This window comes from Oncorhynchus masou, unplaced genomic scaffold, assembly GCF_036934945.1.
Source record: "Oncorhynchus masou masou isolate Uvic2021 unplaced genomic scaffold, UVic_Omas_1.1 unplaced_scaffold_1429, whole genome shotgun sequence".
Lineage (NCBI taxonomy): Eukaryota > Metazoa > Chordata > Actinopteri > Salmoniformes > Salmonidae > Oncorhynchus > Oncorhynchus masou.
In genome coordinates, this window is record NW_027004249.1 from 87,309 (window position 1) to 108,427 (window position 21,119).

Genomic DNA, 21,119 nt, shown 5'->3' on the forward strand with positions numbered 1-21,119 from the left:
AACCATTTATGAAATGTTTTCAATTGTATTGTAGATAAACATGCTCCCAAAAAATTGAATTAAAAATAGGTCTTTCTCTTGGTTCAGTCCAGAGCTATCTAAAGTCATACACAACAGAGATGCTGCCTGAGCCAAAACTAGATTCAGACTCGGGCCCAGACTGGCAGTCATTCAGACGATTTGAGAAATCTGTGTAAACTAGTTAAAAAAGCTAAATCTGAATATTATGTTAATTCACTATCTGCATGTACAGGGAACCCAGCTACATTTTGGACAGTTGTTTCATCACTGAAGGGTTGTGTCTCCTCTTCTCTCCCCCAATAAATTAATTTAGATTCTGGCCCTATTACTGACAAAATAAATATATTTAATGCATTTAATCACCATTTTATCTCTGCAGGCTTTATTTTTGAATGCATTTCAAAGCCAGCTCTTGAAAAGCGTAGTTTGGATGTTGATGGTGAAAATCTATTGAATGAAAATGTTGGTCAGGAGTTTTCTTTTCTGAAATTCACTGATAAAGAAGTTCAGGGATGCTTTGTTAACATTAGACAACATCAAATCCCCAGGGGCTGATCACCTGGAGCCTGGTCTGGTTAGCGTGCAGCGCCCCTTATTACTGGCTCAGTGGCCCACATTTTATATTAACATAGTTACCAGGAAGTATTCCAAAAGCATGGACATCTGCATATGAGATGTCACTCCATTAGGGTGGGGATACAAATGATCTGGACATCTATCACTCCATTAGGGTGGGGATACAAATGATGTAGACATCTATCACTCCATTAGGGTGGGGATACAAATGATGTAGACATCTATCACTCCATTAGGGTGGGGATACAAATGATGTAGACATCTATCACTCCATTAGGGTGGGGATACAAATGATGTAGACATCTATCACTCCATTAGGGTGGGGATACAAATGATGTAGACATCTATCACTCCATTAGGGTGGGGATACAAATGATGTAGACATCTATCACTCCATTAGGGTGGGGATACAAATGATGTAGACATCTATCACTCCATTAGGGTGGGGATACAAATGATGTAGACATCTATCACTCCATTAGGGTGGGGATACAAATGATGTAGACATCTATCACTCCATTAGGGTGGGGATACAAATGATGTAGACATCTATCACTCCATTAGGGTGGGGATACAAATGATGTAGACATCTATCACTCCATTAGGGTGGGGATACAAATGATGTAGACATCTATCACTCCATTAGGGTGGGGATACAAATGATGTAGACATCTGTCACTCCATTAGGGTGGAGATACAAATTATGTAGACATCTATCACTCCATTAGGGTGGGGATACAAATGATGTAGACATCTGTCACTCCATTAGGGTGGGGATACAAATGATCTGGACATATGTCACTCCATTAGGGTGGGGATACAAATGATGTAGACATCTATCACTCCATTAGGGTGGGGATACAAATGATCTGGACATCTATCACTCCATTAGGTGGGGATACAAATGATGTAGACATCTGTCACTCCATTAGGGTGGGGATACAAATGATGTAGACATCTATCACTCCATTAGGGTGGGGATACAAATGATGTAGACATTTATCACTCCATTAGGGTGGGGATACAAATGATGTAGACATCTATCACTCCATTAGGGTGGGGATACAAATGATGTAGACATTTATCACTCCATTAGGGTGGGGATACAAATGATGTAGACATCTATCACTCCATTAGGGTGGGGATACAAATGATGTAGACATCTGTCACTCCATTAGGGTGGGGATACAAATGATCTGGACATCTATCACTCCATTAGGGTGGGGATACAAATTACCTTTTTATCTGATATTTGTTTTCTTAATATACACCAACCTGGGCATAGTACTACCACAGCAACCATGCTAGTTGTTAATGATCTTGTCAATGCCTTGGATGCTAGAAAGAGCTGTGCTGCTTTGTTTATTGATCTGTCAAAGGCGGTCAACACTGTTGATCATTCTGTTTTGCTGAAGAAATTATAAAAAATAGGCCTGGTATATACAGGTTGATTATAGTTTCAGAATTATCTCAGGCCATCTTGATAGATGGGGTTAAATCTGAATTATCTTAGTGACAGAACTCAGGCCATCTTGATAGATGGGGTTAAATGTGAATTATCTTAGTGACAGAACTCAGGCCATCTTGATAGATGGGGTTAAATCAGAATTATCTCAGCGACAGAACTCAGGCCATCTTGACAGATGGGGTTTAATCTGAATTTCTTCAGATTCAAAAAGGTGTTCCTCAGGGTTCTACTTTGGGTCCATTATTGTTCACTTTGTATATTAATGACATAGGAAACACTGTTAATACTTGTAACATTCATCTCTATGCAGACGACACAGTGTTGTGTTTCTGTGCCACCTCGGTGCAGCAGGCTATTCGTGAACTTCAGCATGACTTTGATCCAGTTCTGAAATCACTTACAGATCTTAAATTTGTGTTAAATATAAGTAAAACCAAGATCCTGCTGTTCTCCAGGTCATGAAATGTTGATCCTGAGGACCTGCACATTTGCCCTACAAATGGAGCCCAAATTGAGCTGGTTTCTCAATATAAGTACCTGAGTGTCTGGATTGATGACAAGATGTCCTTCCTAACGCATATAGAACATCTGACTAAGAAGCTAAGATCCTAGATTTATTTTTTATTTTTTTACATCTGAATAAATCATGCCTCCATATTGAAAATAGGAGAAAGATTGTTCAAACAACGCTTCTCCCTGTTTTGGATTTTGGTGACACTGTTTGCATGGGGCAAACTGTTTTAAGACCCTTGGACACAGTCTACCATTCAGCAATACGTTATACACAGGGGACCATTTTAGGACATTGTAGTCTGTATATAAATGTGGGATGGACCTCTCGGTCTGTAAGAAGAGCGCTGCATTCCCTTTGATTTATTTACAAAGCAACCTGACAGAAACTCCCTCCATATGTAACTTAATTTATTCATTTAAGAATCATAAGTTAACCAAACCCGTTCTCAGGAATGGATAACAATAGAGACCCCTTCAGTCCACAAAGATTTGGGAAAATCCGTGTTTTTGCCCCTAATTTGTGGAACAATCTACAGAGTTCACTGCAGTTAGATGTGCTGTTGAATGAGATTGCTTTTAATAAATGTGTTTATTTTGTTATTGTGTGCTGCATTATATTGTTTTGTACACATGTGTATGTTTTATTATTCTGTTCTTATTGTAATGTATACAGGGCTCACTTGTAAAATCGATTTTTAATCTCAATGTGACTCCCTGTTTAAAGAAATAATACAAATAAATATTTTAAAAAACCTTGTCACAACACAACTGCTCAAACGCATTAAGAAGAAAATAAATTCCACAAATTAACAAGGCACACCTGCTACTTGAAATGCATTCCAGGTGGCTGGTTGAGAGAATGCCAAGAGTGTGCAAAGCTGTCATCAAGGCAAAGGGTGGCTACTTTGAAGAATCTCAAATATAAAATATATTTTGATTTGTTTAACACGTTTTTGGTTACTACATGATTCCATATGTGTTATTTCATTGTTTTGATGTCTTACTATCATTCTACAATGTAGAAAATAGTCAAAATAAAGAAAAACCCTGGAATGTGTAGGTGTGTCCAAACCTTTGACTGGTACTGTATGGGTGGTCCAGGGAATCAAACCCACTATCCTGGCATTGCAAGAGCCATGCTCTACCAACTGAGCTCTAGAGGACCACATGACAGACAAGTGAAGTACATATCCACAGAGATACAGTAGGTATATTTTTCAGTTGGATGAGTTGAGAACCTTGCATTGATTTTACATTACATTATATATGATTTATTGCCAAGAGAGAGGGAGGGGAGAGGGAGAGAAAGAGAGAATCCTTTATCTTACACTCTGCCTCCGACTCTTCCTCATCATCATCATCATCGTCATCGTCATCATCGCTGTCCTCTTCACTCTCCTCCTCCTTCACGATTCTCTGTCTGGCACTCTTAAACACAGACTGGAGCACGATGGAGTCCTCATAGATCTACAGCACATAGACAGGATTAACATCATAGGTCTACAACACAGACACCACACCACGTTATAGATCTACAACACAGACATAACACCATAGGTCTACAACACAGACACCACACCACGTTATAGATCTACACCAGACATAAAATCATAGGTCTACAACACAGACACACCACACCACGTTATAGATCTACAACACAGACACACCACACAACACAGACACCACACCACGTTATAGATCTACAACACATAGACATAACACCATAGGTCTACAACACAGACACCACACCACGTTATAGATCTACAACACATAGACATAACACCATAGGTCTACAACACAGACACACCACACCACGTTATAGATCTACACCAGACATAAAATCATAGGTCTACAACACAGACACACCACACCACGTTATAGATCTACAACACAGACATAACACCATAGGTCTACAACACAGACACCACACCACGTTATAGATCTACAACACATAGACATAACACCATAGGTCTACAACACAGACACACCACTCCATGTTATAGATCTACAACACATAGACATAACATCATAGGTCTACAACACAGACACACCACACCACGTTATAGATCTACACCAGACATAAAATCATAGGTCTACAACACAGACACACCACACCACGTTATAGATCTACAACACAGACATAACACCATAGGTCTACAACACAGACACACCACACCACGTTATAGATCTACAACACATAGACAGGATTAACATCACAGGTCTACAACACCTACACAGACACAACCACAGAATTAGGATTAGTTAGAATACTAGAATGGTCATGAACCCTCTTATGATGGTATAAAGGTCAGCCATGTTGGTCAGGGAGGTGGTCAACGATGGTTTGCCAGTGCTGTGATAAGATATTGTGTAAAATAATGAATTTTAAGAATTTATCTGCCCTGTATGTGTGTTAGCTAGCAAGCCAGTTTTAGAAGAATGATACCATAACTGTTTCTAATTAACTGCCAATAAACACAGACAGACACCATGTCATAGCTCTACAACACAGACAGACACCATGTCATAACTCTACAACACAGACAGACATTATAGTATGGGATTGGTTGAAGCTCAATGTTAAATTGAAATCTCACAACCATCATATCTAAGTCAATGTAACACCAATGTCGATTAAAGTTCGCAAATCAACTTGATTGGAGGTACACAACACACTCCCTGCCTGTCGTCATGATCCGTCCGGCCGTTTCCAAGAACCACAAACCGGATTGTTGACAGGGTCGTTAGCATTAGGGTCGTCAGACAATCAATGTCTTGCCCAAACCTAGCTCAAATTCTAGACTTCATATTAAAACGAGGCTACAGCATCCATAATGTGACAATTACATTTAGATATTTTCATCCAAATATCAGAGTTATAAAATCCCTCTTATGATGGGATAGAAGTTCTTATTTGATTAATGGTGGTCGGACCCATTTATGTGAAGCTAGCCACAATAAGGATTAGCGACAATAGTGGACTTTGCGTTTAGCCTTCAAAATAAAAGGCAAACCGCAAATTCCAATATTGTGCTTAAAACCTCTTGACTCTCAAACCCGGATCCGGGAGTGTAATCATCACCTGACACTAATTAGCATAACGCAACGGACATAAATCTTCCTAGAAAATATTCCTATTCATAAAAATCACAAGTGAAATATATTGGAACACAACTTAGCCTTTTGTTAATCACCCTGTCATCTCAGATTTTCAAAATATGCTTTACAGCCAACGATAGACAAGCATTTGTGTAAGTTTATCATAGCCTAGCATAGCATTATGCCTTGCTAGCAGCAGGCAACCTGGTCACGGAAATAAGAAAAGCAATCAAATTAAATTGATTACCTTTGATGAACTTCGGATGTTTTCACTCACGATGTTTTCACTCACCACAACGATGAAAAATATTCCAAATTAGCTCCATAATATCGACAGAAACATGGCAAACATAATGTATAATCAATCCACAAGGTGTTTTTCTAATATCTATTCGATAATATATCCATCGGGACAATTCGTTTTTCAGGAGGACCGATTGGAGTAATGGCTACTTCTGTGTATTTTACGCAAGAATCTCTCTCGGAGCCACCATGTGACCACTTACGCAATGTGGCCGCCTAAGGCTATTCTTGAACAGAAATGCGTAAAACTACGTCACAATGCTGTAGACACCTTGGGGAATACGTAGAAAGCGTAAGCTCGTTGATGGTACATTCACAGCTGAATAGGGCGTCATTGGAACGCAGCGCTTTCAAAACCTGGGGCACTTCCGGATTGGATTTTTCTCAGGCTTTCGCTTACGCATTTCTGTTCCGGTTCCGGGTTGGAGCGAGCGGTCGCATCTACACTTCGGTCCGCAGGTAGTATAACTTTTCATTACATTTTCATTATAGTACAACGGTTTGATTTGTCTAATCTTAGCAATTTCTTCTTAGCTAGCTACATAGCCGTCTTTGTATCAAAGATAATTGAGTAATTATCGTATTTCGTCGTCCTAACGTAGTCTACACTGCTATCTGCCCAGCAGCTAGCTAACGAATACCAGCACTGTAGAAACTATTCACTCAACTGAACGACTCGATTAGTGTAGTGTTAGCTAGCTACATAGTTGTCTTTGCTGTCTTCGTATCCAAGATAATTGTGTAGTTTAGAGTGTGTAGACTTAGAGTGATTATCTTAATTTACTGAGGTTAGCTAGCCAGCTATTTGTCGTCCTTAACGTAGGAGATACTGCTAGCTAGCTAGCCAACAGCTAGCCAACGTCTACCGAATAGAACTTCAACAACCCGGTCAACATTCCGCTTCGCTCCACAGGTAGTATCACATTTTCATTTCACTTCATTACAGTACAACGGTTTGATTTGTTTGATCGTAGCTAGCTAGCTACATAGCCGTCTTTGTATCTAAGACAATTGTGTAGTCTAGAGCGATTTTCTAGGTTAGCTAGCCAGCTATTGTCATTCTTTTAACGTAACGTAACGTAATCAACACTGCTAGCTAGCCAGCTAACCCCCGAATAGCAGCACTGTAGAAACTATTACACTCGACGGAACGACTTGATTAGTGTAGTGTCAACAACGCAGCCACTACCAGCTAGCCTACAAAGTCAACAACGCAGCCACTACCAGCTAGCCTACTCCAGCAGTACTGTATCATTTCAATCATTTTAGTCAATAAGATTCTTGCTACGTAAGCTTAACTTTCTGAACATTCGAGACGTGTAGTCCACTTGTCATTCCAATCTCCTTTGCATTAGCGTAGCCTCTTCTGTAGCCTGTCAACTATGTGTCTATCTATCCCTGTTCTCTCCTCTCTGCACAGACCATACAAACGCTCCACACCGCGTGGCCGCGGCCACCCTAATCTGGTGGTCCCAGCGCGCACGACCCACGTGGAGTTCCAGGTCTCCGGTAGCCTCTGGAACTGCCGATCTGCGGCCAACAAGGCAGAGTTCATCTCAGCCTATGCCTCCCTCCAGTCCCTCGACTTCTTGGCACTGACGGAAACATGGATCACCACAGATAACACTGCTACTCCTCTCTTCGTCCGCCCACGTGTTCTCGCACACCCCGAGAGCTTCTGGTCAGCGGGGTGGTGGCACCGGGATCCTCATCTCTCCCAAGTGGTCATTCTCTCTTTCTCCCCTTACCCATCTGTCTATCGCCTCCTTTGAATTCCATGCTGTCACAGTTACCAGCCCTTTCAAGCTTAACATCCTTATCATTTATCGCCCTCCAGGTTCCCTCGGAGAGTTCATCAATGAGCTTGATGCCTTGATAAGCTCCTTTCCTGAGGACGGCTCACCTCTCACAGTCCTGGGCGACTTTAACCTCCCCACGTCTACCTTTGACTCATTCCTCTCTGCCTCCTTCTTTCCACTCCTCTCCTCTTTTGACCTCACCCTCTCACCTTCCCCCTACTCACAAGGCAGGCAATACGCTCGACCTCATCTTTACTAGATGCTGTTCTTCCACTAACCTCATTGCAACTCCCCTCCAAGTCTCCGACCACTACCTTGTATCCTTTTCCCTCTCGCTCTCATCCAACACTTCCCACACTGCCCCTACTCGGATGGTATCGCGCCGTCCCAACCTTCGCTCTCTCTCCCCGCTACACTCTCCTCTTCCATCCTATCATCTCTTCCCTCTGCTCAAACCTTCTCCAACCTATCTCCTGATTCTGCCTCCTCAACCCTCCTCTCTTCCCTTTCTGCATCCTTTGACTCTCTATGTCCCCTATCCTCCAGGCCGGCTCGGTCCTCCCCTCCCGCTCCGTGGCTCGACAACTCATTGCGAGTTCACAGAACAGGGCTCCGGGCAGCCGAGCGGAAATGGAGGAAAACTCGCCTCCTGCGGACCTGGCATCCTTTCACTCCCTCCTCTCTACATTTTCCTCCTCTGTCTCTGCTGCTAAAGCCACTTTCTACCACTCTAAATTCCAAGCATCTGCCTCTAACCCTAGGAAGCTCTTTGCCACCTTCTCCTCCCTCCTGAATCCTCCTCCCCCTCCTCCCCCTCTCTGCAGATGACTTCGTCAACCATTTTGAAAAGAAGGTCGACGACATCCGATCCTCGTTTGCTAAGTCAAACGACACCGCTGGTTCTGCTCACACTGCCCTACCCTGTGCTCTGACCTCTTTCTCCCCTCTCTCCAGATGAAATCTCGCTTCTTGTGACGGCCGGCCACCCAACAACCTGCCCGCTTGACCCTATCCCCTCCTCTCTTCTCCAGACCATTTCCGGAGACCTTCTCCCTTACCTCACCTCGCTCATCAACTCATCCCTGACCGCTGGCTACGTCCCTTCCGTCTTCAAGAGAGCGAGAGTTGCACCCCTTCTGAAAAAACCTACACTCGATCCCTCCGATGTCAACAACTACAGACCAGTATCCCTTCTTTCTTTTCTCTCCAAAACTCTTGAACGTGTCGTCCTTGGCCAGCTCTCCCGCTATCTCTCTCAGAATGACCTTCTTGATCCAAATCAGTCAGGTTTCAAGACTAGTCATTCAACTGAGACTGCTCTTCTCTGTATCACGGAGGCGCTCCGCACTGCTAAAGCTAACTCTCTCTCCTCTGCTCTCATCCTTCTAGACCTATCTGCTGCCTTCGATACTGTGAACCATCAGATCCTCCTCTCCACCCTCTCCGAGTTGGGCATCTCCGGCGCGGCCCACGCTTGGATTGCGTCTTACCTGACAGGTCGCTCCTACCAGGTGGCGTGGCGAGAATCTGTCTCCTCGCCACGCACTCTCACCACTGGTGTCCCCCAGGGCTCTGTTCTAGGCCCTCTCCTATTCTCGCTATACACCAAGTCACTTGGCTCTGTCATAACCTCACATGGTCTCTCCTATCATTGCTATGCAGACGACACACAATTAATCTTCTCCTTTCCCCCTTCTGATGACCAGGTGGCGAATCGCATCTCTGCATGTCTGGCAGACATATCAGTGTGGATGACGGATCACCACCTCAAGCTGAACCTCGGCAAGACGGAACTGCTCTTCCTCCCGGGGAAGGACTGCCCGTTCCATGATCTCGCCATCACGGTTGACAACTCCATTGTGTCCTCCTCCCAGAGCGTTAAGAACCTTGGCGTGATCCTGGACAACACCCTGTCGTTCTCAACTAACATCAAGGCAGTGGCCCGTTCCTGTAGGTTCATGCTCTACAACATCCGCAGAGTACGACCCTGCCTCACACAGGAAGCGGCGCAGGTCCTAATCCAGGCACTTGTCATCTCCCGTCTGGATTACTGCAACTCGCTGTTGGCTGGGCTCCCTGCCTGTGCCATTAAACCCCTACAACTCATCCAGAACGCCGCAGCCCGTCTGGTGTTCAACCTTCCCAAGTTCTCCCACATCACCCCGCTCCTCCGCTCTCTCCACTGGCTTCCAGTTGAAGCTCGCATCCGCTACAAGACCATGGTGCTTGCCTACGGAGCTGTGAGGGGAACGGCACCGCAGTACCTTCAGGCTCTGATCAGGCCCTACACCCAAACAAGGGCACTGCGTTCATCCACCTCTGGCCTGCTCGCCTCCCTACCACTGAGGAAGTACAGTTCCCGCTCAGCCCAGTCAAAACTGTTCGCTGCTCTGGCCCCCAATGGTGGAACAAACTCCCTCACGACGCCAGGACAGCGGAGTCAATCACCACCTTCCGGAGACACCTGAAACCCCACCTCTTTAAGGAATACCTAGGATAGGATAAAGTAATCCTTCTCACCCCCCCCCTAAATGATTTAGATGCACTATTGTAAAGTGGCTGTTCCACTGGATGTCATAAGGTGAATTCACCAATTTGTAAGTCGCTCTGGATAAGAGCGTCTGCCAAATGACTTAAATGTAAATGTAACATCAGTTCTGTTATACTCAAAGACAATATCTTTACAGTTTTGGAAACGTTAGAGTGTTTATCTTTTCCTGACAAAATATCCCGTTTAAAACGGGAACGTTTTTTTCCCCAAAAATGAAAATACTGCCCCCTAGTACCAAGAGGTTAATCCTTATTGTGGCTAGCTTCACAACACATAACCCGGTCCGGTCGAGCCTCACTAGCCAGATGAAGCTATCTGGCTGCTTATAACGTTAACTTTGGGCAACAGGGTTAAGTAGCTGACTAGCTATTTATTTTCATGAACTGAAGTTCAATATCAATAGTCGAAAAACAAGTGGCAACCTAGCTAATACTTACTCAAGGATTCCTAAATCATTGCTAAGAATAATGAAAATGACTGCAGTTTCTACTGGTCATTGTTTTCAGGCTGGTTGTATTGGTGCTGGCCAGGTACCAAGCTAAAGCTAGCTAGCTACCCCAGAAGTTGTGGTCGAACAAGTGATGCTTTATTACCAACGCGGTATTGTAAACACATCGTTCATGGCTGTTGTCTGCTTGTTTGCAGACATTTTTGTACAGCTTTGACAGTGCTACTGTATTTTTTTGACACGTAAAGACCCAAACGGCGTTCCATAGTATGTATGTCATGAAGCTAATAGCAGTGACGCTGCTACTGTGTAACTCCGGTAGGGAAACATCTGAAAAATAGCGAGGTTGGTAGTGTGTACTGGTGATCAACCAGTCGGCGAAAGCCAATATCATCCACGACAGAGAATGGTTGCTTGTCAAGGGCAATGAATTCCATTATCTTGGCTTTAATGGATTTCGCCTTTTGAGTTGTCTCGCTTAAATTTTCTTACTCTTTCAAATGTCTGCTCAACTTGTTGAATGCTCAATCCACACAGCAGACATTGTGGACTAGGTTAGGAATGCTGTATTGCATGTGTAGCGCAAAATCTTACGTGGCGTAATTACGTCACAATGTCTGCTGTGTGGATCGAGCACGTTATATAGGTACGCACAGCAGCTTTGACATAGATTTTTAACATTGGCGTTAAACTAGACATGGAACTTATACCAATGTGGGCATTTTTAGCTAATATCGGCCGATTCCGATATGTTCATCGATATATCGTGCATCCCTAGTAGTAGGTCAAAGCTGTGTTCTGGAAAACCATGGTAGTGCATGGGTGAATTAGGCATTATGGTGCTCATATGAATTTCCTTTCTTTTTCAGCTTTAGACCAATACCTATTCTCACTTAAAACAAACAATAGATATACGACACAGACAGGCATAACATCATAGATCTACAACACATAGACAGACATAACATTATAGATATTATTACGGAAACCCAGACGCAAGCTCCCCAGTGACGTGAGCCTACCAGATGAGCTAAATGCCTTTTATGCATGCTTTGAAGCAAGCAACACTGAAGCGTGCAAGAGAGCACCAGCTGTTCTGGATGACTGTGTGATAACGCTCTCGGTAGCCGATTTGAGCAAGACCTCTAAACAGGTCAAAAGCCGTGGGACCAGATGGATTACCAGGACGTGTACTCAAAGCATGCGCTGACCAACTGGCAAGTGTCTTCACTGACATTTTCAACCTCTCCCTGTCTGAGTCTGTAATACCTACATGTTTCAAGCAGACCACCATATTCCCTGTGCCCAAGGAAACATAGGTAACCTGCCTAAATGATTACCGCCCCGTAGCACTCACATCGTTAGCCATGAAGTGTATTGAAAGGCTGGTCATGGCTCACATCAACAGCATCCTCCCAGACACCCTAGACCCACACCAATTTGCATACCGCCCCAACAGATCCACAGATGACGCAATCTCAATAGCACTCCACACTGCCCTTTCCCACCTGGACGAAAGGAACACCTACAGTTGAAGTCAGAAGTTGACATACACCTTAGCCAAATACATTTAAACTCAGTTTTTCACAATTCCTGACATTTAATCCTATTAAACATTCCCTGTCATTGGTCAGTTAGGATCACCACTTTATTGTAAGAATGTGAAATGTCAGAATAATAGTAGAGAGAATGATTTATTTCAGCTTTTATTTCTTTCATCACATTCCCAGTGGGTCAGAAGTTTACATACACTCAATTAGTATTTGGTAGCAATGCCTTTAAATTGTTTAACTTGGGACAAATGTTTCAGGTAGCCTTCCACAAGCTTCTCACAATAAGTTGGGTGGATTTTGTCCCATTCCTCCCGACAGAGCTGGTGTAACTGAGTCAGGTTTGTAGGCCTCCTTGCACGCACATGCTTTTTCAGTTCTGCCCACACATTTTCTATGGGACTGAGGTCAGGTCTTTGTGATGGCCACATTAATACCTTGACTTTGTTGTCCTTAAGGCATTTTGCCACAACTTTGGAAGTATGCTTGGGGTCATTTTTCAATTTGGAAGACCCATTTGCGAACAAGCTAAAACACTTTCTGACTGATGTCTTGAGATGTTGCTTCAATATATCTATATAATTTTCCTCCCTCATGATGCCATTTATTTTGTGAAGTGCACCATCCCTCCTGCAGCAAAGCACCCCCACAACATTGTTTGTACAGATGAATGTGGTACCTTCAGGCGTTTGGAAATTGCTCCCAAGGATGAACCAGACTTGTGGAGGTCTACAATTTTTTTTCTGGGGTCTTGGATGATTTCTTTTGATTTTCCCATGATGTCAAGCAAAAGGCACTGAGTTTGAAGGTAGGCCTTGAAATACATCAACAGGTACACCTCCAATTGACTCAAATGATGTCAATTAGCCTATCAGAAGCTACTAAAGCCATGACATAATTTTCTGGAATTTTGCAAGCTGTTTAAAGGCACAGCCAACTTGGTGTATGTAAACGTCTGACCCACTGGAATTGTGATACAGTGAATTATAAGTTAAATAATCTGTCTGCAAACAATGGTTGGAAAAATTACTTGCGTCATGCACAAATAAACTTGGAAAAACTAGTTTGTTAACAAGAAATTTATGGACTGGTTGAAAAACAAGTTTTAATGACTCCAACCTAAGTGTACGTAAACTTCCGACTTCAACTGTATGTGAGGATGCTGTTAATTGACTACAGCTCAGCATTCAACACCATAGTGTCCACGAAGCTCATCACTAAGCTAAGGACCCTGGGACTAAACGCCTCCCTCTGCAACTGGATCCTGGACTTTCTGACGGGCCGCCCCAAGGTGGTAAGTGTAGGTAACAACACGTCTACCACACTGATCCTCAAAACTGGGGCACCTCAGGGGTGTGTACTTAGTCCCCTCCTGTACTCCATGTTCACTCATGACTGCACGGCCAGGCATGACTCCAACACCATCATTAAGTTTGCTGGCGACACAACAGTCTGATCACCGACAACGATGAGACAGCCAACAGGGAGGAAGTCAGAGAACTAGCAGTGTGGTGCCAGGACAACAATATCTCCCTCAGTCTGAGCAAGACAAAGGAGCTGATCGTGGACTACAGAAAAAGGCAGGCCGAACACACCCCCATTCACATTGACGGGACTGTAGTAGAGCGGGTCGAGAGTTTCAAGTTCCTTAGTGTCCACATCACCAACGAACTACCATGGTCCAAACACATCAAGACAGTCGTGACGACAAAACCTTTTCCTCCTCAAGAGACTGAAAAGATTTGGCAAGGGGTCCCCAGATTCTCAAAAAGTTATATAGCTGCACAATTGAGAGCATCCTGACCGGTTACATCACCTTGGCATGGCAACTGCTCGGCATCTGACAGTAAGGCGCTATAGAGGGTAGTGCGTACGGCCCAGTACATCACTGGGGCCAAGCTTCCCGCCATCCAGGACCTATGTAGTAGGCGTGTCAGAGGAAGGCCCTTAAATTGTCAGAGACTCCAGTCGCCCTCTGGTACCGCACGGCAAGCGGTACCAGAGCACCATGTCTAGGACCAAAAGGCTCCTGAACAGCTTCTACCCCCAAGCCATAAGACCCCATTTTACGGTAAGGTCTACACTTGTTGTATTCGGCACATGTGACAAATAAAGTTTGATTTGATCTCCATCACATAGACAGGCACAATGTCATAGATCTACAACACATAGACACCATGTCATAGATACACAACACATAGACAAAACATGATAGATATACAGACAGACAACATCAAAGATCTTCAACACATAGACAGACATAACATTATAGATACACAGCACATAGACATACAGACCATCATAGCTCTACAACACATAGACAGGCATAACATCATAGATTTACAACACATAGACAGAGGTAACATTGTAGACCTACAACACATAGAAAATACCAACATCATAGATCTACAACACATAGACAGACCTATCATAGATATACAAAACATGGAAATACCCACCATAGATAAACATACCTATCATAGATATACAACACATAGACAAACCACTCCATGTTATAGAACTACAGCACATAGACAGGCGCAACATCATAGATATACAACACAGACAGGGTGAGGAATATAGTTCAGGGTTAGAGGTGACTGACCTGTGACCCCTCCAGGTTAAAAGTCTGAGCATTGTGACAGAGCAGCATCACATCCTTCTCCAAGTCAGACACACTCCTGAACTTGTGGCTCCGCACACGCTCCTGGAAACAAACAAACAAACAAGCACGCACACAATCAGTCTGTCACACTCGGTAGGTTCCTCTGTCTGTCCTTACTACTATAGGTGTTATGTTTAATATGTATTATCTGTTGTTTGGTACCTTGATTTTCTTGAAGTCAACAGGTTTTCTGATCAGCTCGTAGTACTCTGGCAGCTCTTTCCTGGACGGCAGCTGGACAAACACCTCTGACAGCTGTCTGTTAGACCTGTTAACAAACAGACTTTAAAATACGAGGTATGGTAGTAGGTGCCAAGCTCACTGGTTTGTGTCAAGAACTACAAAGCTTATACACATATATATATATAAACACTTTATACACATATACAGTACCAGTCAAACATTCTACATTGTAGAATAATAGTGAATACATCAAAACTATGAAATAACACATATGGAACCATGTCGTAACCAAAAAAGTGTTAAACACATTTTTGATTCTTCAAAGTAGCCACCCTTTGCCTTGATGACAGCTTTGCACACTCAGTTTAACTCTATTAGGGTAGGGGGCACTATTTTCACCTCCGTATGAAAAGCGGGCCCAAAGTAAACTGCCTGTTACTCAGGCCCAGAAGCTAGGATATGCATATAATTTATATATTTGGATAGAAAACACGTATGACTAAAAACAACCTGAGGATTGTTAAAAACATTGTTTGACATGTTTCTACGAACTTTACTGATACTTTTCGGATTTTTCATCTGGCTGTTGTGATTGCCTTTGAGCCTGTGGATTACTGAACAAAATGAGTGAACAAAAGGTTTTTGGATATAAAGAGGGACTTTATCGAACAAAACTAACATGTATTGAGTAAATGGGAGTCTTGTGAGTGCAACCATATGAAGATCATCAAAGGTAAGTGATACATTTTATCGCAATTTCTAACTTGTGTAACTCCTCTACTTGGGTGGTAACTGTTTGTAATGATTTGTCCCACACCCCCTAGAGGTTAAAGTTTTAATATCAGACCATATCACACAATTACTTCTCTCTCACCCCACATCATAGCACCAACACATCATAACCACGAGTCTTAAACATCCAACTGTGCCCAGTTATTAGTCACAGAACTCAGTGTTGTATCATAATTACTGACATTGAGGCTTAGTGATGTCCCATAATAACTCCTGACATTGAGCTTAGTGATGTCCCATAATAACTCCTGACATTGAGGCTTAGTGATGTTCAATAATAACTCCTGACATTGAGGCTTAGAAAACAGGTAGATAGTTCCTGTCTAATTGAAAACACCAGAGTCCTTCTCTAATAGGAAACAGGTAGAGTTCCTGTCTAGTAGAAAACAGGTAGAGAGTTCATGTCAAATAGAAACAACTGGAGAGTTCCTGTCTACTTGACAACAGATAGAGCGATCCTGTCTAGTAGAAAACAGGTAGATAGTTTCTGTCTAGTAGAAAACAGGTAGATAGTTCCTGTAACGGTTTTCTTCTGGTGAAAGAGAGGAGGACCAAAATGCAGCGTGGTTATCTTTATACATCTTTAATGAAAGATGAAAATAGAACAATATAAAGAATAAATAAATAATAAACAACCTAAAGAATATGGCTGCCTAAATATGGTTCCCAATCAGAGACAACGATAAACAACTGCCTCTGATTGAGAACCACTCCAGGCAACTATAGACTTACCTAGAATACTTAACTAAACACAATCCCATTAACTACAAAACCCCAAGACAAAACACACCATATAAATCACCCATGTCACACCCTGGCCTAACCAAAATAATAAAGAGAACACAGAATACTTAAGACCAGGGCGTGACAGTTCCTGTCCACTTGAAAACAGCTAGAGAGTACTTGTCTACTTGAAAACAGCTAGAGAGATCCTTTCTAGTAGAAACAGCTAGAGAGTTTAACCTTCATTTAACTAGGCAAATCAGTTAACTTCTTATGGCTTGGGGGAAGTATTTCAACGTCTGCAAGAGAAGCGGGCTCAAAGTAAACTGCCTGTTACTCAGGACCAGAAGCTAGGATATGCATATAATTGGTAGATTTGGATAGAAAACACTCTAAAGTTTCCAAATCTGTTAAAACAATGTCTGTGAGTATAACAGAAATATGGCAGACGAAAACCTGAGGAAAATCCATCCAGGAAGTGGGATTTTTGATGTGGGTATTTTCAATTGAATGCCTATAGAGTATCTAATAGGTTAGGACCCATATTGCAGTTCCTATGGTTTCCAACAGTCTTTAGACATTGTTTCAGGCTTGTTTTCTGAAAAATGAAGAAGAATGAATGGCCTGAGGAAGAATGCAGAGCTGGTTTGCGCGCACCCTTGGTTGTTTTTCCTTTCTATTGAATACGCTATTGTCCGGTTGAAATATTATCGATTATTTAGACATTTGACAACCTGAGGATTATCTTGTCTCATCGCTTCAACTCCCGTACGGGCTCAGGAGAGATGAAGGTCAAAATACATGTGTCCTCGGAAACACAAGCAGCACTGCTTCTTAACACAGAGTGCATCCAACCTGGAAGCCAGCAGCACATATGTGTCGGAGGAAACACCGTGCACCTGGCGCCCTGGTTAGCGTGCACTGCCCGCCACAGGAGTCGCTAGTGCGCCAAACCCTCCCTAACCCGGACGACGCTAGGCCAATTGGGCTCGAACCCAGAGTCTCTGATGGCACAGCTAGCACTGTGACGCTGGGCCAATTGTGCGCCGCCCTATGGGACTCCCAATCACGGCTGGTTGTGATACAGCCTGGATTTGAACCAGGGTGTCTGTAGTGACTCCTGAAGCACTAAGATGCAGTGCCACTGCACTACTCGGGAGCCCAAGAGCTGGGAGGAGATGGGAGGAGAAGAGAGGAGAAGAGAGGAAATGGGAGGAGATGGGAGGAGAAGAGAGGGGAGGTGAGGAAAAAGGGTTTTCAAGCCACAAAGCATGATGTTTTGTTGCTCAAAGATGACTTCATCCATTAAATCATCCTGGTGTTCAGCGGGTTAGGGTTAGGCTGACTGGGGAGCAGTGGAGGAATGTTTCCATGTGTAGCTCCAAACATGTGCCTGTCAAACACTCCAGCTACAGACAGAGCACGGCACTGAAAAAGGAACCCCAGAGGACACTACTGATATAGAACCCCAAATGACGATACTGATATAGGAAACCCAGAGGACAATACTGATATAGAAGCCACAGAGGACAGAGGACAATACTGATATAGGAACCCCAGAGGACAATACTGATATAGGAACCCCAGAGGACAATACTGATATAGGAACCCCAGAGGATGATACTGATATAGGAACCCCAGAGGATGATACTGATATAGGATCCCCAGAGGACGATACTGATATAGGAACCCCAGAGGATGATACTGATATAGGAACCCCAGAGGATGATACTGATATAGGATCCCCAGAGGACGATACTGATATAGGAACCCCAGAGGATGATACTGATATAGGAACCCCAGAGGATGATACTGATATAGGAACCCCAGAGGATGATACTGATATAGGAACCCCAGAGGACAATACTGATATAGGAACCCCAGAGGATGATACTGATATAGGAACCCCAGAGGACAATACTGATATAGGAACCCCAGAGGACGATACTGATATAGGAACCCCAGAGGATGATACTGATATAGGAACCCCAGAGGACAGAGGACGATACTGATATAGGAACCCCAGAGGACAATACTGATATAGGAACCCCAGAGGACAATACTGATATAGGAACCCCAGAGCATGATACTGATATAGGAACCCCAGAGGATGATACTGATATAGGAACCCCAGAGGATGATACTGATATAGGAACCCCAGAGGACAGAGGACGATACTGATATAGGAACCCCAGAGGATGATACTGATATAGGAACCCCAGAGGATGATACTGATATAGGAACCCCAGAGGATGATACTGATATAGGAACCCCAGAGGACAGAGCATGATACTGATATAGGAACCCCAGAGGATGATACTGATATAGGAACCCCAGAGGATGATACTGATATAGGAACCCCAGAGGATGATACTGATATAGGAACCCCAGAGGATGATACTGATATAGGAACCCCAGAGGACAGAGGATGATACTGATATAGGAACCCCAGAGGATGATACTGATATAGGAACCCCAGAGGACGATACTGATATAGGAACCCCAGAGGATGATACTGATATAGGAACCCCAGAGGATGATACTGATATAGGAACCACAGAGGACAATACTGATATAGGAACCCCAGAGGACAGAGCATGATACTGATATAGGAACCCCAGAGGACAATACTGATATAGGAACCCCAGAGGACGATACTGATATAGGAACCCCAGAGGATGATACTGATATAGGAACCACAGAGGACAATACTGATATAGGAACCCCAGAGGACGATACTGATATAGGAACCCCAGAGGACGATACTGATATAGGAACCCCAGAGGACAATACTGATATAGGAACCCCAGAGGACAATACTGATATAGGAACCCCAGAGGACAATACTGATATAGGAACCCCAGAGGAGAGAGGACGATACTGATATAGGAACCCCAGAGGACGATACTGATATAGGAACCCCAGAGGACAGAGGACGATACTGATATAGGAACCCCAGAGGACGATACTGATATAGGAACCCCAGAGGATGATACTGATATAGGAACCCCAGAGGAGAGAGGACGATACTGATATAGGAACCCCAGAGGACAGAGGACGATACTGATATAGGAACCCCAGAGGATGATACTGATATAGGAACCCCAGAGGACGATACTGATATAGGAACCCCAGAGGAGAGAGGACGATACTGATATAGGAACCCCAGAGGATGATACTGATATAGGAACCCCAGAGGACAATACTGATATAGGAACCCCAGAGGACAATACTGATATAGGAACCCCAGAGGACGATACTGATATAGGAACCCCAGAGGAGAGAGGACGATACTGATATAGGAACCCCAGAGGATGATACTGATATAGGAACCCCAGAGGACGATACTGATATAGGAACCCCAGAGGAGAGAGGACGATACTGATATAGGAACCCCAGAGGATGATACTGATATAGGAACCCCAGAGGATGATACTGATATAGGAACCCCAGAGGACAATACTGATATAGGAACCCCAGAGGATGATACTGATATAGGAACCCCAGAGGACAATACTGATATAGGAACCCCAGAGGATGATACTGATATAGGAACCCCAGAGGACAATACTGATATAGGAACCCCAGAGGATGATACTGATATAGGAACCCCAGAGGACAGAGGACGATACTGATATAGGAACCCCAGAGGACAATACTGATATAGGAACCCCAGAGGATGATACTGATATAGGAACCCCAGAGGACAATACTGATATAGGAACCCCAGAGGACGATACTGATATAGGAACCCCAGAGGATGATACTGATATAGGATCCCCAGAGGACGATACTGATATAGGAACCCCAGAGCTGATATAGGAACCCATGATACTGATATAGGAACCCCAGAGGATGATACTGATATAGGAACCCCAGAGGACGATACTGATATAGGAACCCCAGAGGACGATACTGATATAGGAACCCCAGAGGACAATACTGATATAGGAACCCCAGAGGACGATACTGATATAGGAACCCCAGAGGACAATACTGATATAGGAACCCCAGAGGATGATACTGATATAGGAACCCCAGAGGACAGAGGACGATACTGATATAGGAACCCCAGAGGATGATACTGATATAGGAACCCCAGAGGATGATACTGATATAGAAACCCCAGAGGATGATACTGATATAGGAACCCCAGAGGACAATACTGATATAGGAACCCCAGAGGACGATACTGATATAAGAACCCCAGAGGACAGAGGACGATACTGATATAGGAACCCCAGAGGACAGAGGGACGATACTGATATAGGAACCCCAGAGGACAGAGGACGATACTGATATAGGAACCCCAGAGGACAGAGGACGATAGGAACCCCAGATCTGATATAGGAACCCCAGAGGACAGAGGATGATACTGATATAGGAACCCCAGAGGACAATACTGATATAGGAACCCCAGAGGATGAT

The 21,119-nt window shown here is 43.7% G+C and overlaps 1 protein-coding gene across 1 annotated transcript in view; it reads right to left on the minus strand.

Moving 5' to 3' along the window:
• LOC135530813 (probable global transcription activator SNF2L2) overlaps nt 1-21,119 on the minus strand; it is a 65,473-nt gene that overhangs the window by 29,026 nt on the left and 15,328 nt on the right. Inside the window, exons 4-6 of the mRNA XM_064958988.1 lie at nt 15,156-15,261; nt 14,934-15,035; nt 3,907-4,045 (exon numbers count right to left, since the gene is read on the minus strand). Of these exons, the coding sequence (XP_064815060.1) occupies nt 3,907-4,045; nt 14,934-15,035; nt 15,156-15,261 (347 nt within the window). The remainder of the gene's footprint in view (nt 1-3,906; nt 4,046-14,933; nt 15,036-15,155; nt 15,262-21,119) is intronic.